The following is a 27,823-nucleotide window of genomic DNA, read 5'->3' on the forward strand; positions in this document are numbered from 1 at the left end:
CTTAAAGGACCAGTAAGCCTGAAAATGAATGAGTCACGCAGACGGCAGATTATCTGGCCTCCACTATCAGTCTGCAGCTTTTTCTGCTTGTTCCTGAGACGTCTTGCCAAGAAAACAGGTTAACGTCCTGCTAAGTTTGACAAGGGTAATGACTGAAGGCAGGTTTAAAGGGGTTGTCCAGCCTTTAGGACTTTAACTGTCCCCAGAAGCATGTTGTACCTGTTGAAAAGATCATAACCACCAGCTTGGCTCCATTCAATGCTCTTGCTGTGTGCAGTTTGTAAATTTCTAGATTAGGGCTGCAGTAAACGAATATTTTAGTAATCGAGTATTCTATCGATTTTATATTTCTCGATTCATCGAGTAATCTAATAAGAAAAACCTACTTAAAATAACATACGTAATTAGGCACGTATAAAGTTATTGGTTTGAAGGGGTTAATGGAAACACCATGGCATTAGGTATGTATAAAGTTATTGGTTTGAAGGGGTTAATGGAAGCACCTTGGCATTAGGTATGTATAAAGTTATTGGTTTGAAGGGGTTAATGGAAGCACCTTGGCATTAGGCATGTATAACGTTATTGGTTTGAAGGGGTTAATAACTTTATACATGCCTAATGCCAAGGTGCTTCCATTAACCCCTTCAAACCAATAACTTTATACATGCCCATTGGGTTTGGAAGGGGTTAATGGAAGCACCTTGGCATTAGGCATGTATAAAGTTATTGGTTTGTAGGGGGTTAATGAAAGCACCTTGGAGGTGCTTTCATTAACCCCTCTCTAAACCAATAACTTTATACATGCCAAGGTGGTGCCTGCAGCCTCCATTAACCACTCTCTCTCTCCATCTGCCTTTCATTTCAATAACAATTTACAGTGACTCAGTGCCCCCGATTCCCCCCTGGCGTGCCTCAAGTGCTGTTAACTTAAATTACCTAATGGCACTGGCACTAGTGAGGAGGGCGCAGCGCAGACACATGGGGTCCGAGACCGTCTTCATCCCAGCATGCACTGGGACCTTACGTGACGTCAGACACACATCGTTAGCCGGCTTGATGATGATGTATGAGCGCAACTGCGCATTACGCAAAGTCCTGCCTCTCTGGCCTCCGGAGGACACTGAAGCGGTGAGTGAGGCGCTTAATTTCACTCCCGCTCCGTGGTCATGTGATGTAACGATTACTTGATGCAGGGAAACTGCATCGATGAATTTTTTGACTCTATTTAATCGAGTTATTTGAATAATCGTTTCAGCCCTATTCTAGATTGACATGGGGTCACACCCGCTGCTTCAGCTAATGACTGGCCACAGTGTTCACTTGTCCCCAAGTGGCACGTCACTACAAGGTTGCATGCTGCTTGAGGATACATCACTGTTGAGGCCAATCATTGGCTGCAGCAGCGCATATCAGCCATCTATCATATTTTAGGCTGGGGACTGAAAATTGCTGAAGGGAACTGGAACGGATCAGAGGGAGCAGGCGAGTGATGATTTTTTTTAAACACTTTGCTTGCTAATGTCCCAACGGCCCGACACCCCCTTTAACAATGATTTTGTTCTGCTCCAGATGGGAGGAGTCTCCTGCTGCAGCCAGCTGACTTACAGCCAGGCACTGGACAGCGAGGAGGGCATGTCCGATCTCGAGACGCATGTAGATTTCTTTTTATATTTCTCAATTTTAATTATAATATGAGATAATATGGGGTAAAGGAAAAATAGATTAGGGGAGGAAGAGTTTGAGTATTTTTATTGAATTTTCCATTATTTTTTCTTTTTAAAATCACGTAAGATGCCCAAAGCAATTGCTGTATATAGGAAAAGATTACCAGCAGCAAGACTTGTAAATTCATGTATTTTGTAGTGATGATGACTGGACTGTGTTTTACAACATCCCCATAACTGAAAGTGGTATCTCCTTTACCGAAACTTATCAACATGGGGAAGGTCTCGATTTACCGGTATGGTGATGTTTCCGAGCACACCCTGTCACCATACATCAGAATCTGAGGGGACCAGACATGGGCTGCTGCTGAATTCTTCAATCTGACAGCAGAAGATCTGTGCACTTGAGTTGTGTTCGGTTGTAGCTGGAGGCTGTTTTCCGTAGACTTCGCAGGTCTCTGCGCTCTGACTAATCCGGTTGGTTTAATAATTGAATTAGTTTTAATATCTGCTAAGGCTGGATTCACACAACTGGGCAATGGCCTACGTTCTGCCCTCACATTACATTGGGTACATTTGTTGTATTTACTGACGTTTTATTGTCATGCGGTCAGTGCTACTTATTTAAAGGGGTTTTATTTCCTCAGAATAGGCCATCACTAGCTGATTGGCTAAGTTTGAGGTCTTATTACTTTAAAGGGATTCTGTCACCTCTTTTTCCCCTATAGAGATGCGGACATGCACGGCTGGATCGCCCCTAGCATGTCCGCTTGTGGCATGTGGTTTTATTGAGTGTAAAAAATGATTTTATATATATGTAAATCAGCCTGGTAAGGTGCCCATAGGGCTGCACTAACCGTTCTGGAGCCCAACCACGCCCCCTGTGAAGGAGCCCAGCACCGCCTGTATCCAGGAATCTCCTCCTTGCTCATGAAGTCAGATCGCCGTAATCTCGCGATGCGCAAGCTCACGCGTGCCCAGTGCCGGCATAGTGTTCCTTCCCTGTGCTGGCATCAGCCTCAGCTTGCGCACCGTGAGATTACAGCGATCTGACTTCGTGAGCAAGGATGAGATTTGTGGATACAGGTGGTGCTGGGCTCCAGAACTGTTAGTGCAGCCCCTTGGGCTCCTTACCAGGCTGATATATATATATATATATTATATGTAAATCATTTGGGATATGGGACAAGTATATTGCAGACATGCTAGCGGCGATCTAGCCGTGCATGTCTGCTTCTCTATAGGGGAAAAAAAGGGACCGAATCCCTTTTAGGCCCCATATGCACACGGCCGTGAAACCGCGGCCTGGATCCCTCCTGAGAGCAGGAGCGCACGGCGTCACTGGTTGCTATGACGCCGTGCGCTCCCTGCTGCCGCCGCAATACAGTGATACACTGGTATGATCTATACCAGTGTATTACTGTACTGTGCCGGCAGCAGGGAGCGCACGGCGTCATAGCAACCAGTGACGCCGTGCGCTCCTGCTCTCAGGAGGGATCCAGGCCGCGGTTCCACGGCCCGCACACAGCTGTGAAACACGGCTGTGTGCATGGGGCCTTAGGGCTCATGCACACGACAGTATTTTGCGTTCAGTATACTGGACGTTTTTGTAGTTCAGTATGCGGAACATATACTGAACCATTCATTTCAATGGTTCAGTAAAAAATACTGAAGTGTCTCCGTGTGCATTCCGTTTCAGTATTTCAGTATTTCCGTGCCGTAAAAAGATAGAACATGTCCTATTCTTGTCCGCAAATCACGGTGCTTGGCTCCATTCAAGTCAATGGGTCCGCAAAAAAAACGGAACACATACGGAAATGCATCCGTATGTCTTCCGTATCTGTTCCGTTTTTGCTGAACCATCTATTGAAAATGTTTTGCCCAGCCCAATTTTTTCTATGTAATTACTGTATACTGTATATGGCATACGGAAAAACGGAAAGGAAAAACGGAAAGGAAACGGAAACACAACGGAAACAAAAAACGGAACAACGGATCTGTTAAAAACAGACCGCAAAACACTGAAAAAGCAATACTGTCGTGTGCATGAGCCCTTAAGGTTAGATTACTAAATTCTTCTGCTGTAACTGGGTCATACTCATCAGAACTCAACCCAGAAACACTTGCATGTGTATTCTTTTTTTTATTTATTACGATTTGATCCAAGTATTCATGTTGAGCACATCACATCTGTAGACGTGCGCTAAAGGCGGCCATACACTTTACACAGAAGTCAGCCAAACCCGCTAATGTGTATGGGGGCCTCCTGATTCCATAGAGACAGCAGATGTTGGGGGGAGAGAAGGGTCAGGCTGTTGGATTTTAACATGTCCAACCCTGTTGTTCTCAAGGAGGGGAATAAACCACCTCCAGACCCCTACATGTTTTGATCCGAGCGATAGGGAGGTACAGAGATCCAGAACGACTCGAGTGCCAGGGAGCAGGAGACTACAATCCATGCAACGGGCCCGGGCATTGGGGGGGATATTTTAGATACCTGATAACCCCTTTAAAAACATGGAGCCCTTTTCCCTGTACAGAGCGGAGATGCTCTATTAGCAGAATCTCTGCTCTGTCAGCCAGGTCACCTAAGGGGCTCCTTATCTTTGCTCTCTGCCCTTATAAACACTCATTATAGCTCCGTTTTTATCTTACTGATAGGAATGTGGCTTAAATAAGGGTTTATGACCTCTCAGTAAGGCCTCATGCACACGGCCGCTGTTTGGGTGCGCATCCGAGCCCCATTCACTTCAATGGGGCTGCAAAAGATGCGGACCGCACTCAATGTGCTGTCCGCATCCGTTCCCCGCGGACAAGAATAGGCATGTCTACAATGGGCCGCCCGTTCCGTTCTGCAAATTGCGGAAGGCACACGGACGGCTTCAGTTTTTTGCGGACCGCAAAAAAAGTCACGGTCGTGTGCATGTAGCCTAAGTTAGAGATAAGGGTTTTTAGATGACTGACAAAGTGGAAGTGAAAGTAGGATTTACACCGCTAGACAAACCCTTTGTGACAGAATGGCTCAATATTTTTAATTAAGACCAATTGAAAATTATTTTTAGCCAAAAATGAGTAAAATGCAATCATAAAAACAAAATGCCTCCGGAGGTGTACATAGCCTTTAAGGTCTCTATACACATTAGCGCATTGTCAGCAGAATCCACAAAGAGGTGGGTTTGGCTGACAGTCATATGTGTGTTGGGAGCTCCTGACTCCGACTCCCCCTCACCCACCAGATGACGTCAGGGGAGAGAAGGATAGGACAAAGCAAATTATTTTGCCCGATCCTTTTGTTCTCCTGGGAGATAAGACTCTGCTGCAGTGGTGTCTGACAGCAGCTTTCTCCCTTCTCCCCATTAAATATACATTTGGCCGAACATGTACGGGGTGCCAGGAGAGAGAGCTGTAGACAGTTAGTGAATGTGTACGACAACCTTTTAGTAAGTAGGTGTTTTCCATTGTTGTATCTGGGAAACTTTTGGGTCAAGTGAGGATAGGTCCTATGTGATTTTATCTCAGTCTAGGGAATATGACCGCATTCTCTGTGTTCTGTGCAGAACTTATCACTGGGAAACCTTGTACTGGTAGATTTATGATGCTGTCCTGTAAGAATATCTTAATGTACAAGACAATATTGGGGATTAAAAGTAGCATGTGTATGAAATAAATCTTAAATTCCCCCTCTTAAAATCTGGTAGCAAAATGTAGGCATCCAATTAGAGATGAGTCAAATTCCTTAACAATTTCCCAAAAGACTCTAATTTCACCAAATTCAAAATATTTGTAGTTCACCCTGCATGAATCGCTCACAATGGCGGCCACCATTTTACAGATCAAAAGACCGAGAAGAAGTCATCCCAAAAAGACCTTTTTTTCTTTTTTTAGACCTTTTTTATTTTATTTAAATACTTCCCTACCATCATATGACTATATATGTCAGTGGTAGTCTTTAAAGATGGCGCCTGTTCCAGAGGGGCTAATGTCTGTGATCAGAGATGATGCTGATTGCAGACATTTAACCTCTCAAATGCGGTGGTCAAATGTGACCACGGCACCTGAGAGGTTAAAAAACCCAGAAGCCCATGCTTCCTGGGCAGGAATGTCTTCCCCTCGCTGAGATCTGGGAAGGCATTCCATAGCAGTAATAGGCTAGAGCCTGTACAAAGGAAAAAACTCAAAAGTATAAAAGAAAAACATACAAAACTAGAGAAATGCAAATCACCCCCTTTTCCCCAAAATTCAAAAATAAAGTAAACAATAAACAAAATAAACACAGGCATTGCCGTGTCAGAAAATGCCTGTATTATCAAAATATATAAACATTTATTCCATACAGCAATAGTGTAAAGAAATACATTTTAATCGCTGATTGCACATTTTTGTTGCTAGCTTCCCCAAAAAGTTGAATATAAAGTACCGTAATCAAAAAGTCATACACACCCCAAAATGGCATAAAAAAAAACTGACTGTCATGCAAAAATTTAGCCCTCCCACAGCTCTGCAGATGTACTGGAACTATAAAAAGGTTTTCAGATCAAAATATGGAGATGAAAAGATAAAAATTTCATACGTTTTTATTTTTTATTTTATTTAAAACTAAAACACAAGAAAAACTACCATATGTAAATGCGGTATTGCTGTAATCGTACGGACCTAGAGAATAAAGGGGGCTGGTCAGTTTTACACTGCAAAAACAAACCCATAAAATTGTGTCAGAATTGCATTATTTTTTTTTCCAATTCCATCACATTTTAATTTTTTTTTCCAGCTTCCCACCACATTGTATGCAATATTAAATGGTGCCATTACAAACAGCTTATCCTGCAAAAAAACAGACCCTCACGCAGATATGTAAACGGAAAGTAAAAAACATGGCTCAATAAACGCAGGGATTGAAAAATGAAGGTGCAAAAACTGAAAACTGCCCGGTAACGAAGTGGTTAAAAATAAATTCCGAGAGTGCGGGTGTTATAAAATGGGCTGTTTATTACCTGTAGTTGCCATACATTTACTCATAGCCATACAGGTCACCGTCACAGGGTTGGATTCAGGACCCTAGGAGACCTCGGCGTGTTGTGCATGACTTTCCGGGGGAATTGAGGCTTCTTCGAGTTGGGATGAGTTTATGTGGAGCGGATAGAATCAGACGGCCTAATCGTACCTGACAAAAATGTGGGTAAATTTAACTCCTTATCTGCTGATGACATTTTAGGCTGCGTTCATGTATCCGTTTCGGAGGTCATGATCCAGTGCAAATGGCGGCTCGTTGGCAGCACAAAAAGAATAACGTTGCATGCGATAGTTTTTTTTGTCAGGCCAAAACCCAGTATTTATGCCGGAAATCTGGCAGATCACGGCCGGACCTCATTGCAGCCAATGGGAATCTGGTGGTGAAGTAGATGATCCGCAGACTGCTCTGTGCTGGAACAGTCTGCCTGGTCTCCTAAGGGAGATGTGAACCAAGCCTTAGGTAGTTGCTAAGTCTAGCGCTCTGTGTGTGTATGTATGTATGTATGTATATATATATATATATATATATATATATATATATATATATATATATATATATACAGTATATGTGTATATCATTTTTTATTTATTTTTCCCCCGTGTGCTTTCCTTCATGTATGATTTTTTTAACGTGACTTGTTTCCAGGTTGTGTTGAACATGACTAATTCCTCAAGACAGGCGCTCTCTGCCCCAGTGATAATTAGTTGTGACTCGAATGAGTGGATTTCTTTAACCCTGTGTTGGCTGGCCTATACGTTTTTCTAGTCGTGGAAACACCTGCTCATTGAACGCAGCTCCTAATACTAGATTGTTATCTGGGAGTTGAGGGGGTGTTAACATTCAGTGCTGAAGTGTAGTAACAGACTCCTTGTAAAGTGGATTAGGCAACAGGAAAATCTGCACCAATTAGTTACCAGGCTGCTTGGGGATAGAACGGCGATTTCATAACTGGATTAGCCTACTGTGGGCAGAGGCGAGCTCATGTGTTTGGCGAGATGTAAAATCTCCCAGTCGTAAAGATTTTAATCTCTCTTGATGCTTTATGTAACAGCGTCACGTGATGCGAGGCTTGTGCTGTCATCATCTGCCCTTTCCTCTTCTTGATCTAGAAGCCAAGCCAGGCACCAACATCTCCGCTAAACATACAAGAGACCTGTGTATCCTGCTGCCGAAAAGTACCCCCCCCCCCCCCCCTTTTTTACATAGAAATCACAGAATAGGGAGATGAGCCCGGGCTGTGCTGGACGATTTGTGAAATGATACGGCATGAAGGGCGCACTTGGCAGCTAGTCAGAAGGTTTCCACCAGACTTCTCAGTGCAATGGGACATTCTCCATAGCAGAGGTTCTAGCACAGGAACCATGAAGGTGCTTGTCTTGGAGCTGGAGCAGCATCTCAAGAGGTATAGTTTTTCCGAGAACTGTCTGTTGTCTGCAATGTTTTTTTTATGATCCGAGAGGATGCCAGCACAATGCAGCATATTCACGGACTGTGCCCAGATTATGAGCTGGACCCATCTCTAGAAACAAGTGATGGTCTGTTTGATACAATGGTGACTTGTGTGTTTATGGGCTGCTAGGAGTGATTGTTCTCAGGAAGTCTTTCATCTCTCCGCCTTGCACAATAAAACGAGGTTGTAGTAAAGGATTAATTGCGGGATTTTCTGCTGTGTGAAGGGTAGTCTTGTCTTTCCTGTGGTTTCTGCTTCCTATTACCTGAGATGACTGCTTGTTTTTATGAATGGTTCCCTCGGGACGGGCAGGAAGACATCTTGTGCAGATCCTTGACTCCCGATAGTTTGCCATTATCTTCTGCAGGAGCCGTAAGATTGTGCCCATGCTGGCGGTGCATCCCTTTTTTTAATACTGAGCCATTTGTACAGTCTTTGTTGCTTTCTTCACCAATACAAATGATTTCTTCAGTTTCTATTCTTGAAGATATTGGGACACGTTTTCTTAGACCTTGATGGACAATAAGCCAACATTTGGTGCATTTTTGGCGCGTAATGTTGCATCAAGATTTAGTCCAGCTTGTAAAGTAAAGAATGGGTCTAGCTCAACAAGCAGGCGCTAAAATTGTGCCACAAGGTTGGAACAAAATTAGGGGATGTAGAGTTCAAAAGTGTGTAAAATGCGCAAAATTTAGCAACTTCCAAAAGCTACTGAAATAAATCTGACTCATCGTTACACTAAGTTTACTCTGTCTGTATATTAGACAGGATTATTAAGCCTACCCCATTTTATCTAAGGTGCTGCTTAAATGAGAATCAGCCACCCGGCATATGTGAGGTGTCCCGACTCTCCCCCAACATGGGCTGTCGGGGGAGAATGATACTTTTGTTTACTTTAAATAAACCGCTTTCGGGGATATCTGGCCGCAGTGTATTCACTTCCCCCTATTAAAAACACCTTCGCACTTTACAGAGTGCATGTCTGAGGGGGTCTCGGAGACTGGGAGGGTGCAGTAGCTGACAGCTATCCAATATGTATGGGCTAGACTTTTGTAACCAGACGTTTTTGGTCATACAGTTTATCAGCAGTTTTCATGTTTTTCTGTGAATCAGACTATGAAATGATTGACAAGTTGCTTGACCAGAAAGGTTTTCAAGAGATGGAGTCAATGCATTCACGTGGGTAATGATTGTAAGTGATCGTCTTATTGTAGCCCAGCGTGTCCCAAGGTCAGTAGAGCTGATAGAAAGTAATGACATCTGCGCGTTTCTCTCAGCGGACACCATGAATACACTGTCTCTTCAGTCGCTTTGAGAAATGTTTAGAATGGTTTTGACATTCTTCTGAGGATTACAATGGTATTTGCTTGAACTATGTGGTCTTCTAGTTCTGGAAAATAGTATGTTATATTGCCCCTATGGGGCCGCCACTAACTGGCCAAACATTGTGGTGGAAATTGAAGCAATAGATTTGAGATAACCACAGTGCCAGTACATTCTGCTGCTTGCAGGCGATCTGGGTATGCCCCCAGGCAGAGGCATTGGACAAAGCCTCGTATACAGTTCTGAACAAATGTCTATGTACAGGGCAGTTTCTAGGGAAATTTACTAATAGGGCGAACATCAAAAAAGCGCCGGGCATTCTGTGAATTCCGGCAGGCTGTTCTCTGCTGGGACAGCCTGCTAGAATCACTAACGCAGTTGTGAAAGTAGCCTAATACAGCGCCAAATACCTCTTACATCCAGTGACGTCTCCTTTGATGTAAATGTTCTTTCTTTATCTTCTCCATTCAGACCAGACTGCCATGATGATTTCTTTCAGCCATCTCTTCTCTCTGCAGAATTTGACAGACATCTTAGTTTCCTACTTTTCCATCATCCTTCCACCTTCTCAACATCCCATCATGCACCCCCAAAACTATACTGCATAAACTGATAAACCCCCTGAAAATACTAGTTACACACAGATAGTGCCCCCTTCAATAATTATTGGAACACAATGCTCTAAAAAAATAACTGCACCCAGACAATAGTGTCCCTGACACTAATAGTGTAACCATAATGTCCCCCAAAAATAACTGCTAAGTTGATACTGTGCCAGGGTGCCCCCACAGTAATAGTGCTCCCCAAAATCCCAGCAATAGTAATAATTCTCTTTATAATGTGCGCTAGTGCAAAAAGTGCCCCGTTGTGTGTCAGTAAAAAAAAAAAAAACTTGGTGCCCCCAGTAGAGCCATTGTCCCCAGAGTGCCCTCATGTGTTCCAATGACCCATACTGTGTGCCACTAGAAAAACACTTAGTGCCCCCAGTTGAGCTTAGGTGCCCATAGTGCCCCTATAATTTGTGCTAGTATAAAATACTCCTATATAGTGCTCCTCCCCCATAGTGTCCTCATAATGTGCCAGTATAAAATGCCCCCATAATGCACTTCTCCCCCTTCCCCATAGTGGCACCAAAATGGGTGCCAGTATTAAATGCCCCTATATAATGCCCCCATAGTGCTCTTCTCCCCCACTTTTCTATAGTGCCCCCCATAATGCGTGCCAGTAAATAGGGCCCCCAGTAAATGCCCCCATAGTGCTCCTTCCCCTCTTCTCCATAGTGCCCCCCATAATGTGCCAGTGTATAGGGCCCCCCATAATGTGCCAGTATATAGGGCCCCATAGTAATTCCCCTCTTCTCCATAGTGCCCCCCATATTGTGCCAGTATATAGGGTCCCCATATTGCTTCCCCTCTTCTCCATAGTGATTCCCCCTCTTCTCCATAGTGCCCCCCCCCCCATATTTTGGCAGTATATAGGGCCCCAATAGTGCTTCCACTGTTCTCCATATTGTGCCAGTATTTAGGGCCCCTACCCCCTTTTTGCCACAGTATACTATAAATAATAAAAACAATAAACTCATATACGTACCTTATGCTGCTGTCAGTGATGCGATTGCAGGCCTCTTCCGGCCTGTGTCCCGCTCTGTTTGGCTCAGGTGGCGCGATGATGTCATCGCACGCTTGCACCGGCCATTGATAGGCTACAGGCCTAGTGCCTGTAGCCTCAGTGGAACGGGCAAGGGAGATGCCTCTCCCCTGCTCCACCGCACCAGTCATCTGTATAGCTGTCCTGAGGACGGCGATACAGATGAATATGGAGGTGCTCATCTCCACTCCTGCTACCTCCGGACAGAAAGGGCCCGGCGCTGGCCCCTGCTGAAGGCGCCCCCCTCTTCTGTCCTGAGTGATGCGCCCCGTGTGTCTGCACCCCTTGCCCGCCTGTAGAAACAGCCCTGTACAATGTAGCTCTTAAAGTAAGCGTGCACGCACGAGACTACAGAAATCTCACATTAACAGCGGCCATATTGAAAGAGTATTCATTTGAGGCAGTACATTTTAATGCATGTACAAAGCAAGGGATCGGAAAGAATAGGTGTTATGTAGATGAACGAACTGGTTCGTCCAAATCGGGATGAACCGATTCGCTCATCACTAAACAGGTGCAATCATTACCACTTGGAAACACATTACCCCGTTGACTTCTTCTATTTGGAAATGAGATGCTGGGGTTCCTATCCTATCTGTCATATATATAAAAGCAGATGAGGCACCAAACAATAAGCATTTGAGCCTTCCTCAGAGCCCTGCATGTGCTGCCAGTCAGGTACCACAACGGAAGTCGGAATCCATATCCGGTTCCAGATCGGGATTCTCCGCTAACCCGCCCCCGAACTTTAGACGCCGAACTTAAAACAGAAGTTCGCTCATCTCTAGTCAGGACCATATGTGCCCGGACCATTGAGGTTCCCATCATGCTGGAGTCTAGGAGGTGGTGGTTCTCTGTAGTAAAGGGATCTGTACAGACCAGGACGTGACGTCTATTATTAGGCTTAGTGGCCAGTGGGAAAACTGCAGGATTTAGTTTTTTTTTTGTTTAAATATAGATGGCAACATAGAAAATTAAAAATAACATCACCCAAAATTAAAAAATGTTAAATATAAAAAGATTATTTTCATTGGCTTTTTTTTTTCTTTAATAAAATCCCAACCCCTGTAGTATACAGTATAATGCCCCTCATAGTCACCCTCAGCTGTAATAATGTTTTGTTACCTCATCCACTTGCACGTGAGCAGAAGCAGTTACTCCTTTTGATGCTGAAGGACCTGCCATACAACCTGTGCTCAAGTGTGATGATATCATGATTGCATGGGAGAGCGTGGTGATGTCATCCTGCCTGAGCAGAAGAGGAGGGGCTGCCTCAGTGTGTGCAAGTGGATGAGGAGAGAAATTTTTATCAACTCCTAAAAGCCCATTTTGCATTATTGTACCCATTTTTAACGGCTGTTAGACGGGTGCACTCCTGTCTAACGGCCATTAAAAACTGTCCCATTGATTTCAATGAGAACTGTCCTCGCCGTGAAAAGTAAAAATAGAACATATTCTATCGTAAACTGCCATTTTTCACTGCCGCGTGAATATCCTTAGGGTCCATTCACACGTCAGTAGAATGGGTCCGCATCTGTTCCGCAATTCTGCGGAACGGGTGCGGACCCATTCATTCTGAATTCATACTCATTGTGCTGTCTGCATCCGCATTTCCGGTCCGCGGCTCCGTACTTCCGGTCCGTGTCTCCCGAAAAAAAATAGAACATGTCTTATTCTTGTTCGCAATAGCGGACAAAAATAGGCATTTCTATAGGGGTGCCGGCCGGGTGTATTGCGGATCCGCAGTACACTACGGACGTGCGAATTGATCCTTAAACTGCTCGTACAAACTGGATAAATGCCGGCAGATCCTCAGATCGCACAACCAGAGGAAACAATTACCAAACTAATGACTGACCCAGCAATTGAAACTATACGGCTGCCAGTCCATTAGACGCATTGTAACTTGATGTAAATTTTAAGAAAAATCTAATGGCAAAGCTGGAATGAAGAATGATGGGGACTTGCCGGCTTCCAGCTGAACTGCTGAGTCACATTAAACAAAGCAGCGGCCAGAAAAACAGTGACAAGCAACCAAATTAGTTCCAGCAGCGTTGTCAGGGCACCACATCCATATCGCGCAGTCTAAGATTACTTGTCCTTATTTCAGTGTGTTATCTTCTAGGCGTGACCTTCTCTGTCCTTAAAGAGCTTTTCCAAGAATTTGCCCGATTCTTCACTTCCATTCATGTGAATGCCACTGAGCTGCAGTGCCAGGCACAGCCATAACAAGGTGTGGCCACTTCGTTGGCTGATCACCAAGGGGGCTGGCAGCTGTTGTAGTTTTTAATGCAGTTTGTGAGCCACTTCTAGTTAAAAAAAAAAAGTATTAAAAACTGCATCAATAACAACATGTGTGTTCAGCCAAAATTCCATGTTGGCCATTTGTTTGAATAAGAATATCATTTAGTTGGAGTTCTACTTTAGGCTACTCTCGTTTTGTGTGGATCCATCATGGACAGATAATACAACCGTCTGCATCCGTTCAGAACGGATCCGTTTGTATTATCTGTAACATAGCCAAGACGGATCCGTCTTGAACACCATTGAAAGTAAATGGAGGACGGATCCGTTTTCTATTGTCAGTGAAAACTGACCCGTCCCCATTGACTTGCATGGTGTGTCAGGACGGATCCGTTTGGCTCAGTTTCATCAGACGGACACCAAAACGCTGCTTACATTCAGAATGCAAACTGATCCGTTTTGGACCGCTTGTGAGAGCCCTGAACGGATCTCGCAAACGGAAAGCCAAAACGCGAGTGTGAAAGTAGACAAATGGGATCTCCTACCTGACATAGCATTTAATGGAAACAGTCTGTTAGATGTCAAGTTAGTGGGTGCATCTTATAGATCAGGGCCTCTCAAACAGGCCATGGGGGACATCCATGTAAAAAGAGGGACATATCAATTACAGTAACAGCCATTGTGCCCTAGTAACTACTTCTCCCATTCTCTTGCCTCAAGAAGCCTGTCGCCAAGAAAATGCAGTGCAATCTACAGGGAGCATGTTGTATATAGAACAGGAGGAGCTGAGCAGAATCAGATTTAGTTTTTTGGGGAAAAGATTAAAAAAAACGTGTAATTTAAACGTTAAATCTCTGTTCTTTCTATGCTTAGGAGTCCTGTGGGTGGTCCTAACAGCTGTCTTATATGGATGCTCATAGAGGGAAGACTGTCAGTCATTGAGTCACTCCACCCACTGGACTCCTATGGGCGGAGCAGGGATTCAATGAATGAATTACAAGTCCATGTATATAACAATCTGCTCAGGTCCTCCTGCTCTATCAGGATGGCATTTTCATGGTGACAGGTTCCCTTTAAACCGTATTTTTCGTCCTATAAGACGCACCTAGGTTTTATTAGACCTCAGCTCACAGCTACAATCGGACCCCAATGTGAATGACCCCCAATATAAATAAGACACCCCCCCCCCCCCCCAATTCAGACCTCAGATGAGCCCGACCTGCCTCATATCAGCCCCCAGCCTCAGATCACGTAAAATAAAAAATCCACTTACCTCTCCTGCTTTGGACGCCGCTGTTCCTCACCTCCAGCGCTCTCTTCTTGTTCCTGCTGTCAACTGTGCTGTGACCCGATGCTCACAGCGTAAGGTCACAGAGTACCCTCACACTGCGCACCCACAGCACAGCCAAGGAGCACGGCATTCACCACGTCTGGGAACCGCCCATTAGTATTCAACCCATAAAATGCAGTGACATTTTCCCCCCACTTTGGGGGAAAAAGTGTGTCTTATGGGATGAAAAATATAGTAATCATTTGAGAAATGAGCTGCAATTTTCTATTCTGAACCCTAAAATCTCTCAATAAATGTACAGTATATTCCAGTCCTAAGTGATCCAGCGTCGTCACATGCCAAACATATTACTATCCTCTGTAATTTACTGACATGAGTAGTTTATGGTATGTAGTCTGCTGCAGGCACAGTGGTTGTCAGATGTAAAGAAAACAGGATCTCCTGTCCATGAGAAAGGAAGGCACTGTACCTGCCCTGGTGGCAGATGGGAGTTGTACTGCATGTCCCCAGTGTTGTCATGGTCTGAATCAGGGATGAATGTGATGTTACATAACAATGGTTATATCTAAAATTCCTTTGTAAAAAAAAAAAAAACTGTCTTTTTATTAAAGGGGTTTTCCACTTTAGAGAATCCATGCACAAATTAAAGGTGCTTTGAGGACCACCTACAGGGGTCCCCCTATTGGATGTGATATCTGAGGATGCCTGGGTATTGGATAGATGATCACCATTATTAGGCCGTTGTGTGTTTTGCGGTCCGCAAAAACACGGATAGCGTCCGTGTGCATCACGCAATTTGCGGAACAGCACGGACAGCCATTGATAACTGCCTATTCTTGTCTGCAAAACGGACAAAAATAGGACAGGTTATATTTTTCTTGCGGACCACAGAACGAAGCAACGGATACGGACAGCACATGGAGAGCTGTCCACATCTTTTGCGGCCCCATTGAAGTGAATGGGTCCGCACCCAAGCTGCCAAAACTGCGGCTCGGATGCGGACCGAAACAACGGCCGTGTGCATGAGGCCTAACTGTGGTTGTAGCTTGTAAACAACATCTGAAGGACCCCTCCATCCTAGGGAATAAGTGAGACCAAACCAGTTCTATCAGAACCAAAGATCAATGTGGATAAAGGCAGCTCAGACCTGTCTTACAAATGCTGAAATTGGTCAGAAATGTGTGCGTGCGCCAACCCAGCCTTCAAGGCACGGTCTTGTTTGGACCAGTTTTAAGGCCATTTTAATGCCGGCCAGTACTGTGATCGCTTGTCCCCATACAGATTCATTGTTTGCCAGCAAACAGCTCCTGACTCGGATGATGTCGGGGGAGAGGAGCATCGAGAGAATTCAATATTTTTTTCACCCGATCCTTTTATTTACCAGGGAGATAAACCACTGCTGGTGTTATCTGGCAGGGGCTTTCTCTGTTCTGCCCTCTGACCAGTGTAGATGTATGGGGGAGCTGGGAGAGATGAGGGTATTTCACCACCTTTAGTAGAAAGAGGCGGAAGCTACTTGTCGAAATACAACATGGACGAGTTGGGAGGCTCTCATACACATTAGATGATCGGCCGGTCCCAATGGAATTGGTGGGTTTGGATAACATATATGCAACGTAAACATTTGCGGTTATTTATTAGGCTACATGCACACGAACGTTGCTTGTTTCAGTGTCCATTCTGTTTTTTTGGCGGATAGGATGCGGAACCATTCATTTCAGTGCAGTCCGCATAAGTATGTTTGTTCTGTAGGCCCGCAAAGAAAATAGAACATGTCCTATTCTTGTCTGTTTTGGGCATTGTTACAATGGATCTGCAAAAAAAACTTTTTTATTTATTTTTTTGCGGATCTGCAATTTGTGTACCTTTTTAAACTGGCTTAGTTGCCCATAGCAGCCAATCAGATTCCACCTTTCATTTTCCAAAGGAGCTGTGAAAAATATAAGGTGGCATCTGATTAGTTGCTATGGGCAACCAAGACAGTTCTACTTTACACCAGTTTGATAAATGACCCCACTTGTTCCATGTGAGGATGTATACTTATAGTTAAATCTGTATCTAAGATCCACTTGGTGTAATTATCCAGTACAGAATGGTGTATCTAATAACCAAATGTGCAGTCTGTGGATGGCCCCATAGTGTGTGGTTCCTTATACAGCCTTTATGGCTGACTTACACGGAGAGATGGTCAGAAACTAGCTTTCCTACAAACGCTCATTCTGGATAACGTGCCCGTGTAAAAGCACCGCAGATCACCCAGTGAGTGAGCGAAACTCTTGTTCATCGGATGAATGTATCTTTAGTGCGGACACCTCAGTCATTGTTTCTGGGCAGCAGATCATGGCCAGAAACAACGAATTTGTACAAGGACGCATGATAGCAGCAGCCATCGCTCATCCTCTTACAGTGGAGGGGATCCCTGCCTGTAAACAGTTCCTTCCCATTGTCCACTCATCAGAGCAGTGTAAATGCATCCTAAGGGGCCATTCACGTCAGCAAAACACCGAGACCAGCAATATGCGTTACGCAACAGAAATGCGGACCCTAAAGTCCATAGAAATGAATTGCGGGCGTGTGAATGGACCCAAGGCTACTTTCAAACTTGCGGCAGAGGGATCCGGCAGGCAGTTCCGTCGCCATAACTGCCTGTCTGATCCGGCAAAACGTATGCCAACTGATTGCATTTTAAGACTTTTCAGGATCCTGATCCGTCTTACAGATGCATTGCAAGAACGGATGCGTCTGTCTGTTTGTCATACGGACAAACGGATCAGATTAGATATTATTATTTTCATATTTTTACCGGGCTGCGCATGTGCAGACCGGAAGGATGGATCCGGCACGAATACACTGCTAGATTTAAAAAAATGCCGGATCCGACATTCAGGCAAGTCTTTCGTTTTTTTTGGGCCAGAGATAAACCGTAGCATGCTGCGGTTTTATCTCTGATCAGTCAAAAAGACTGAACTGAAGACCTCCTGATCGGATTGCTCTCCATTCAGAATGCATGGGGATAAAACTGATCAGTTCTTTTCTGGTATAGAGCCCCTAAAGCTACTTTCACACTTGCAGCAGGACGGATCCGACAGGCTGTTCACCATGTCGGATCCGTCCTGCGGTTATTTCGCCGTGTCGCCGCTCCATCCCCATTGACTATAATGGGGACGGGGGCGGAGCTCCGACGCAGCACGGCGAAAGGCCGCCGGACTAAAATTACTGCATGTCAGGCTTTTTAGTCCAGCGACTTTAGCCGTGCACCGCAGCTCCGCCCCCATTATAGTAATGGGAACGGAGCGGCGGCACGGCGAAATAGCCGCAGGACGGATCAGACATGGTGAACAGCCTGTCGGATCCGTCCTGCCGCAAGTGTGAAAGTACCCCAAGACGGAACTCTAGGGGCTGTGAAAGTACCCTAGACTGATCCGTTCCCCAGTCTCTGCCCCAATGAGGGTTTCTATTGGCCGTGCGCACAGCAGTTCTAGACAGATGTAAAATATATGTATGGAAGAAGTTGCATATATACTGTTGGCAGGTGTCACACTGTATGGATAAAAGCACTGGGACGCCCGCACATTACACCGACGGGAGCTTTTCTGGCATCCCATTCTAAATCCAAGGTACTAATATGGAGCCGGTCCCAGCGTCACTCTTCTGGGAAGGCTTCTACAAGATCCTGGACTGTGTGGGGGGATTTTTGCCCACTCATCCAGAAGAACATTTGTGAGGTCAGACCCTGATGTTGGAGGAGAGGGCCTGGATCACAATCTCCGGTCCAGTTCATCCCCAAGGTGTTGGATGGGGTTGAGGTCAGGGCTCTGTGCCGCCAGCCAAGTTCCTCCACATCAAACTCGCCAACCAGGCCTTTATGGACCTTGCTTTCTGCACTGGGGCACAGTCCTGCTGTACTCCGAAATGACTTGTGCTGAAAGGGAATCTATAGAGTAGGCGGTGTATAGTGTAAGTGATGCCGGCTCCGATTAGGTCATTTGTATCTTCGTACTCACTCGGATTCTGACGCTGTGCTCCCACAAACCAGCAGGAAGATGCATGGAGTCCTCTCCATTATGTGCGTGAGCCCAGGAGTCCTCTTAATGCATCTTACTGCTGGTTTGTCAGAAAGCGAGTATGAAGATAAAAAATCACACAACCGGACTTGGCACCACTTATACCATTAACTCTTCACTGGAACTAAGGGGCCTATAGGGGGGAACTATATATATACATATGCGGTATACTGTAGGCAGGCAGGGGTGCGGGATATATGGTTTTGTATTTGAATTCTATGTATTGGGGGCAGATCTAGTATATACTATGCTGTATAGTGCCCCCTCTGTCCGCCAGGGGCCGCTGTTGCGCTGCGTATTTCCCTCCTGCAGCCTCTGACCGGCGTCTTTTGGAGATTTCCCGGGTTCACCTCCGCATGTGACAGCCGCTGAGACCCCGCACGGTGTGCATGGTGCTCTGTGCCCCGGGTTCTCGCCAGACGTGCTGTAGAAAGTCTGTATAGGGCCGGCTCAGCAGATGATCTCCTCCGCAGCCATCACGCATCCTTCAGTGCTCTCCTGCCCGGGAAGGGCTGGCTTGGGAATGGCGTGGGCGGTTCCGAGCAGGCGTCAGCCAATGAGCGCTCAGTGCATGGATTATGTAATCAGGCCGGCGCTGGAGTGAGCCCGGGGAGCTGAGCTGGGACATTTCTTCCCGCAGCATCCTCAGCATCACACGGCGCCGCTCCGTGCCCGCTCCCCGCTCTAATGCTAGCGATGTAGAGCGGCGGCCGCTATGGATCTAGGGGTCTACCAGCTGCGGCACTTCTCCATCTCCTTCCTGTCCTCTCTGCTGGGCGCAGACACCTCCGCGGCCGCACTAGACAGCAGGTAACGGCGGGCGCACCTGCCCCATACCGCGGCCGCCACCTGCACGGCCGGGGGTCGCTGTCTCACTGTCCTCTGTCAGTATGTGTCATGTGTAATAACACGGCTCTCTTCTGTTTGTGTTACAGCGCCTCCGGGGCCAGCGTGGTAGCTATCGACAACAAAATCGAGCAAGCCATGGTAAGTGCAGTGTGTGCGGACATTTCCTCTTTGTTACTGGAGCGCTGCCCGGGGCTCCGCCGCCGCCGCTGCTGCTCCTCACGATTCCCTGCTCGCTGTTACTAGGCAGGAGGAGAAGCTTTAACTCCCGGCTATAAATATCTCGCTCGCTGATTGGCCAGGACGCAGTCAGTGCGGTGGGCGGGGATGGTTTTTCGTGACGTCACTGACGGAGAGGAAAACACTATGCGGCAACCTGCTTTGCTCAGACCGGCTGCAGCCGGTGTGCGGCGGCCGAGCTCCGGCTATTGTTGTCCTCGCATCTCCATGTCGCTCCCACTCAGAGGGCACGGTGTTCACATGTACATTAGCTTCACCCCCTGCTTCTTCTGTAATATACCTGTACACATATATGATATAGTCGTGTATTGTACAACTCTTCACACATTAGGAATATTTTAGGAACAATCCATGAGTCAGTCATAGGGCTGCAGCCAGCTGATTGTATGCATCCCATACAGAGGGCCATGTGTGAGGTGATCCATATTTTCTATAGGTTTCGCACTGGCTCATACTGTAAAGCTCATCGATGGTAGCCCAGCCTGACCTGTCATGCTCTTTACATCCAGTTGCCCCCGGTCTAGAGTTGGTAGCCCGGCCTGACCTGCTCCTGGTGCACATATGTCTGTCACACCTGATGTATGTGCAGTCTAGTGCATGCATTGTATATCTGTCCAGCACTCTTTGCCCACCATCATGCAGCAGATGATTATGAACGATCCCATAAAAAATGACAGCAGCTCTGATAAATAGGAAACTTCTCAAGCATCTTGTAACGGCCCCTGCACATATGTCCGAAGATCCGGCGTTTCTGTACCAAGCCAGAGGGAAGCTGGGCAGGATCACCAGACCTGTATGAAGGGGCCCCTATAAAATGCTTGTCGCCACATTAGATCATAAAATAATTCCCTTTACCAGAATGTGGTTAAAGGGAACCTGTCACCTGGATTTTGGGTATATAGCTGAGGATATGGGTTGCTAGATGGCCGCTAGCCCATCCACAATATCTAGTCCCCATAGCTCTGTGTGCTTTTATTGTGTGTAAAAAATACTATTTGATACATATGCAAATTAACCTGAGATGAGTCCAGCGTGAAGGAGCCCAGCACCGCCCCGCATCCTCAGAATCTCCTCCTTGCTACCCAACATCAGAGCACTGATCTTGCGATGTGCTGCTGGGCTTCTTCATGCTGGACTCATCTCAGGGACAGGACTCGTCTTGCGTTAATTTGCATATCTATCAATTTTTTTTTTTACATTTACACAATAAAAGCACACAGAGCTATGGGGACTGGGTATTGCGGATGTGCTAGCGGCTATCTAGCAACCCATGTCCTCAGCTCTATACACAAAATCCTGGTTGTCAGCGGCAAAAGCCATTCCTAACCACCAGTAGTACCTTCAAGGAGCCGGCAGTGAGTTTCGAATGATGATTTTCTTACTGCATTCTGATGAGGCAGAAGTATAAAAAAAAAAGGTTCTTTTATCCTCCGCCTGCGCTATTTTCCAGTCAGGCTGGAACGTTTTTCATACTTCTGCCTCATCAGAATGCAGTAAGAAAATCATAATTCGAAACTCACTGCCAGCTACTTGAAGGTACTGCTGACTGTTTGGGATGGCTTTTGCCGCTGACAGGTTCCCTTTAATGGTACCAACCACACTGTGTTTCCATGGTCTCATCCAGAACTATTGCCTGGCACTAGTTGGGTCACCTGCGGCTGCGCTGAAGCTCAAAGGCTGAACGTCTGAACCTTTCAGTTCAGGTTATGAACAAAGCTGGTCAGATGTCGGACTCTCTTAGGTCACATTAATGGGGTTGTCCGCGCTCTAGATATAGAAGATCTGTCCTTGGAGTTTTTGGAGGAAGATTTGACACAGATTTTCCTGCAGTTTTCTCAGCTGAAGTGGATTCAAAAAGAATTGGAAATCATAAAGGATTTATACTTCACCTTCCTGCTCAACCCACTTCTGGCTTTGGCTGGAAAATCTACTTCAAAACCTCCTCCTAAAAATAGTTTTTTCCTACCCTAAGGGAACGCCGATCAGCTGTTCACTGCAGCAGCCGAGAATAACACTGGATGGAGCCAGAAGCAGAAAGCTCCTTCCAATGTCGGATAGCCGTGCCAGGTCACTGCAGCTCAGCTGGCATCCAAGTGAATGGGCACAGCCACTACACAGTGGATGGAGCTTCCTGCATCTGGCTGTGGCCACTGTGATATTTCCGGCTCCGGCAATTGCTGATAACAGCTGTCCACATCTGGGCCCCCCGCTGGATTCAGCAGTGATGTCACAAGCATCATGTCGCCACTGAAGCCAGTCATTGGCTGGAGCAGTGCATGTGACCATGACCGGGTGTAAACAATGCAGGGACCGAAAGGCTGAGGCAGCACAGAGGACCAGAGTGTGTGTGTGTGTGTATATGTGTGTGTATATATATATATATATATATATATATATATATATATATATATATATATATATATATATATAATATAGAAAAAGAAAGTCCAGCGGGAGCACCAGCCTGAAGAGTGGGTGCAAAATCCAAGGGGGATGACGGCAGTCCCTGATAGTATAATCGAAAAAATAGGACTGCACTCCGGATATTGATGAAAAAATCAAGTGGTTTTATTCACCCATATTATGGCAAATCTTGCGACGTTTCAGCTCTAGGCTTGAGAAAGGCTCGCAAGAGCTGAAACGTCGCAAGATTTGCCATAATATGGGTGAATAAAACCACTTGATTTTTTCATCAATATCCGGAGTGCAGTCCTATTTTTTCGATTATTATATATATATATATATATATATATATATATATATATATATATATATTTATTAGTGTATATACATCTAACCTTGGCAATAATGCTTTCAGCGCGCTGCTGTCAGCGCGCTCATGTTCCCTCAGCAGCACAAGGGAAGAGGAGTCGCTCTCTCCCTCCCCCCTGTGCCGCACTGCCACCAATGAGGAGAGACTGGAGGAGGAAGGGCGGGCGCACTGCGCCACCAATGAAGGTTAATGTCTAATACAAATACAGGAGGCGTGCCCAGCCTATATGACGGGAAGCTGCGATCAGCGGCAGTTAACCCCTCAGGTACTGTTAACTGGGGTTAACTGATGCCGCTGATCGCAGTTCCCTGTCAGAGGCAGGGGGCTGGCTTTGTGATTCTGCGCTGACACACCCGCCTCCTGTATTAAACGTTAATTATCATTGGTGACGCAGTGCGCCCTCCCCAGTATTAAAAACATTGGTGGCAGTGGCCACAGGGTCCCCTCCCCTGCTCCTCATTGGTGGCAGTAGTAGCTTCTGATCAGAGCTCCAGCAGTGTAATCCCGTGGCTCTGATCGGTTACCATGGCAGCCAGGACGCTACCGAAGCCCTGGCTGCCATAGTCTTCTCCCTGCTGCTGTGTGCACAGAGCACAGGGCAGCAGAGAAAGTGTGCTCTATTAACCCTCATGCACACGTCCGTGGAACACGGACCTGTGTGATACCAGCCTGGATTTCTTCTGAGTGCAGGAGCGCATGGCGTCATTGGTTGCTATGACGCCGTGCGCTTCCTGCTGCCGCCGCAGTACAGTGATACACTGGTATGATCTGTACCAGTGTATTACTGTACTGCGGTGGAAGCAAGAAGTGCATGCGTCATAGCAACCAATGACGCCCTGCGCTCCTGTGGTGAACGCTGTAATGGAATTTAATTTTTATTTTTCAAAAAGGAAAATGCCCAGAATATCTGTATAAGCTATCGGCTTGAAAGTTCACAGGTTATAAGTATCTGCTCTAAAAAAATCAATATCAGTGGATCCCTAATATATTGACCCCCTTGCCATCAGTGACACTTTGGAGATTTGATTCTAGCCAGCCAATCCTGTATTGTAGGACCAGATAAATCCTAAGAGCCAAGTAATCAATGTGCTAGCTGCCAAGAAAAGTGCCGCTGGTGTTTTTTCTAGGGTTGTTATCTTCTGTCAATCCATGATTTGTTAAAGCAGTGCTTCTCAACTCCAGTCCTCAGGGACCGCCTACTGGTCATGATTTGAGAATATCCCACAGAATGAAGACCTGTGATGAGTCCTGATGCACTGACACTATTTATATCACCTGCTGAATACTAAGGAAATCCTGAAAACATACCAGCAGGTGGCCCTCAGGACTGGAGTTGAGGAACACGGGGTTAAAGGGGTTGTCCAAGATGTTGTTCGGAACCCCCTTCGTTACCTGCCGATGTCTCCTCGGCAGTCCTGTGCTCTATACCACTGAGGCAGGTGTTTGGCTGCAGTGGTTATGTGCAGTATATAGCACATTGTCAGTGCAGCCAAAACATTACATCACTGATGCAACGAGGGTGCTGGAACAGAGGGTTTGGTAAAATATGTATTTTATAACATGGTCTCTGGCAATATAAAAATAAATCGTGGAAAGCCCCTCTAACATGGACCTTTGTGTTGCTCACCCCTGCTCTGATCACACATGCAGTTTTTGATGCATTTAATTTTTAGCCAGGAATGGATCCAAAAAGGGGCACAAAGGAAAGCCAGATACTTGTGTTTTGTATCCACTACCCCCTAGTCATGTCCTGATTGCCTGGGGTGGACTACTGACCACTCTTTTCTGTTGCAGGACTTGGTGAAGAGCCACCTGATGTACGCCGTTAGGGAAGAAGTCGAAGTCCTCAAAGAGCAAATCAAGGAGCTGATTGAGAAGAACTCCCAGCTGGAACAGGAGAACAGCCTGCTAAAGACACTGGCGAGCCCCGAGCAGCTTGCCCAGTTCCAGGCTCAGCTGCAGAGCGGCTCTCCACCCTCCTCCTCATCATCTTCATCCTCACAGCCTCCAGCAAGCACCTCCACACCGGCACAATCGGCTTCACAGAGCTCGGGCCCCTCTGCGTAGCGGCTTTAGCTCTCCAGAGTACCTTGCAGATGGGGCTCGATTCCAGTTGACATATCTAGTACATTGACACCATCCTGACAAGTGCGGAAGAGTCCCGTTACCATCAGGTCTTATTATTCAGAAGAGCCCGCATATAATACCATCTGATGGTGACATGGCGTTGAGTGCTTTAAAAGCTTGGAGTTTGACATTTATCGAGGAGGTGGCCAGAATCACAGCCTTCTTTTATAGCTATGAAGTGTCCTAATAATTTCAGTGACTGCAGAATTCACAAGATTCTTCACCTTTGGATGTGCCTCTGATCTCCACTTATTTATAAGGCAGAACCCGTGCCTCCTGCTCTGCTACAGCTATCCGCTTGCATCCAGTTTTCAGTATTAAAGAGCTGTCTCAATCCACCTCCTCTGAAGCGCGTTGCATTGGGAATGGTCTGTGGACTACAAATGTAAATGCACGGACACTGCATTGTAAGAGAGCTGTGATACCTACAGATAGGGTTTTCATTATTATTTTTTTCTTTTTAATTATTTTATTGTATTCTGCACAATGCAAATCTGTTCGGGCGTAAGGGTGGGAAAGCTGGACTTGGAAGTAACGGGAGGTTTCCGTTCTCCTGCAGCGAGAAGGACAATTTTATGTCACAGACACATTCCTAGCGGGTAAAGGTATACTGAAGTGTTCTCCCGGGTTATCTCCCTTTGGTCAGCTGAGCCCTTCAATTGCAATATCTCTTATTGATGGGATTGGATGCACTGATCCGTTATGAGAAGATGCTGTTGGAAATAAGGAATATTATTATTTCAATGAAGTTTGCCTACTGTATATTTGTGTATGTAGTGTAAGTACTCTGTAAAATAGGAAAAAAAAAAACCTTGTAAGTACTACTTAGGTTGTACAGATTAGAAATTTAGTGGTTTCATTGGCTGAACTGAAAAAACATTTTTGTTTATTTTTAAAGCAGCTACCCTTTACGTGGCTAGAGGAACTGGACATGCAGGTTCCCCTGGCACGAAAGGCGTTAGCTAAGAGCACACCCGCACAATTGTTCAGGGTAGAGATAGGCGACCTATGGTTCTGTCGAAGTACAAGTCTCACAGCGTACACTGTCCAATACCGATTGGCAGGAGCGCGCAGGGTTTTGTGGTTCTGCAAAAGCCGTGGAGTCATAGGTTGGTACAGTCTGGGTAAGGACATGGCAGATTCATGCCGCGTTTTGCGCATTCTTTTCTTGAACTTTGCCCTGTTTGGTGAATATCCCCTAAAGTCAGACCCAGTTCACTGAAGGTTTTTTTGTTTTTGTTTTTTTTTGTTGAATCACTCCAGATACTGACCACTTTCTGCTAACCTAATGGGATATTTGAGCTGTAAGGTAGTATGCCTACGTTGTGCATGTTCTCTAAACAGTTGTAACACGTCATTGTATTTAACTGTTGCACTTGTCAACTTTCAATAAAGCATACATTGTTGGTAAAGAGGAGTCGGCGTACTTCAGCCTCCGCTTTAAATGACTGGCCCGGCAAGGTGACACCGAAGGCGCCCTGGCCGCTGCAGCCGCTCAGTCTCTAGGGACCTGCACCCAGATCTTTGTAATTTAATGCTCGGACAAGGGGGACTTTCCTTGGAGAATGCGCTGCGCTGGCATATTCCAGAACGCAGGGAGTTGCAGCTGATCTTGGTAGATTTATTAGGAGAGACGGCTTTGCTTAGCAACAACCCCTCCCCCTCTTCCCAAAACCGAGCCATGAAGGGTTTCCCATGCAAACAGCCCGCAGGCACAAGAAGATGACATGGAAAATGTTGCGTGGTTTTACAAATCCTGAGAGCATATTGGCATGAGATGTTAAGGGCGATTACAACAGCCATATTATGTGTGATCTTCAGCCATTTCTGAGGAATGTTTTCCATACCTTTCCTTTCAGTGTCGTTTACTATATTTGGCTGGCTGCCTTCTCCAAATCCTGTGCAATCCAGTTATTTTTTTCTGCCTGCTCAGGATGTGGTTAAAAAGATCTAAATGATGATTTTTCAGCTATTTTAAGCAGTTTCCAAGGTGATTTGTTGTATACTTGGTTTTGTTATGGCAGCGTGCATTTTTCGTGCAGACAAGATCTATATTTCTACTTAAGCATTTTTAGCTATGTGTGTATAAATTTGTCTAAGGCTGACAATACACATTAGATGTATAGTACTGTGCAAGCGTGGGGAAAATGTTGCAGACTAAGAATGCTTAAAAAAAATAGAAGTGTTTAATAGTTTATTTTTTTTTTATCAATTTAACAAAATTGCAAGCGAATGAAGAAGAGAAATCTAAATCAAATCACCACCCACCCTTGTGCTTTTAAAACTACATCAGTTCTTCTAGGTACTCTTGTACACAGTTTTTGTAGAACTGACCACAGATCTTCTGTGGACGTAGGCTTGTTCAGATCCTTAAGTCTCTTCATGTAATCCCAGACAGACTTGATGATGATGAGATCTGTAGGGGGCCATATTATCACTTCCAAGATTTCTTGTTCCTAATTACATTAGCTGTAGGTTTGGGGTTTTCCTGCCGCAGAATAAATTTAAGCTATTCATACTTTTATTTTTGAAAGCATTTTGCCTAAAACTTTTGCACAGTACTGTGTCAGCTGAATCCATCGATTTCCGTGGGTTTGATTGACCATCTCATGCTTATGGGACCTCCTAACTCTCCAGCTGGTGTCAGGAGAAGCAAGGTTCAGGCATGTTGGATTTTTACTGCCCGATAGTGTTGAGCGAACTTGTGTTATACGTTCAGGTTATCGAAGAATCCCGTTATGCATTCTAAATTCCGTTATGGTCCGTGGTAGCGGAATCCATAACGGGATTCTTCGATACGCCGAACTTAAAGCACAAGTTCGTTCAACCTTACTGCCCGACCCTTTTGTTCTCAGGAGATAAGCTGCTGCCAGAGGAGTGTGGCTGCTGCGTTCTGCTCATTCACGGGACGTGCATGCTCAGCTGGAGATGGCTGTTGGCTAAACTATTGCCTGTCTGACAATGATGTGTAGCTTTAGGCTCTGTTCATGTCATGGTCTGTTCCAAAGCAGTGCCAGATCCGTTACACAGTGGCCCCTCACAGCACCCAGTGGACCACATTGACTTATTTTGGGGCCTGTAAGTTCCTGTCGAGGTATCCGTTGTGTTCATGATGCATGCAGCAGGATTATTTTTCATCTGTT

At 45.7% G+C, this 27,823-nt stretch overlaps 1 protein-coding gene across 3 annotated transcripts in view; it reads left to right on the top strand.

The window, feature by feature from the left end:
* TSC22D1 (TSC22 domain family member 1) overlaps window positions 1-26,092 on the top strand; it is a 90,551-nt gene extending 64,459 nt beyond the window's left edge. Inside the window, exons 1-3 of one of the 3 annotated variants that reach the window (XM_044284081.1) lie at window positions 7,949-8,077; window positions 19,630-19,681; window positions 24,348-26,092. In XM_044284081.1, the coding sequence (XP_044140016.1) occupies window positions 8,037-8,077; window positions 19,630-19,681; window positions 24,348-24,620 (366 nt within the window). In that variant the 5' untranslated portion in view covers window positions 7,949-8,036 and the 3' untranslated portion in view covers window positions 24,621-26,092. Of the gene's footprint in view, window positions 1-7,948; window positions 8,078-19,237; window positions 19,505-19,629; window positions 19,682-24,347 lie in introns of those variants that run through there. The other 2 variants (XM_044284082.1, XM_044284080.1) reach the window with 2 other exon arrangements.
* The last annotated feature ends 1,731 nt before the right edge of the window (window positions 26,093-27,823 follow it).

This window comes from Bufo gargarizans, chromosome 3 (genome assembly GCF_014858855.1).
Source record: "Bufo gargarizans isolate SCDJY-AF-19 chromosome 3, ASM1485885v1, whole genome shotgun sequence".
NCBI classification, from domain to species: Eukaryota; Metazoa; Chordata; class Amphibia; order Anura; family Bufonidae; genus Bufo; species Bufo gargarizans.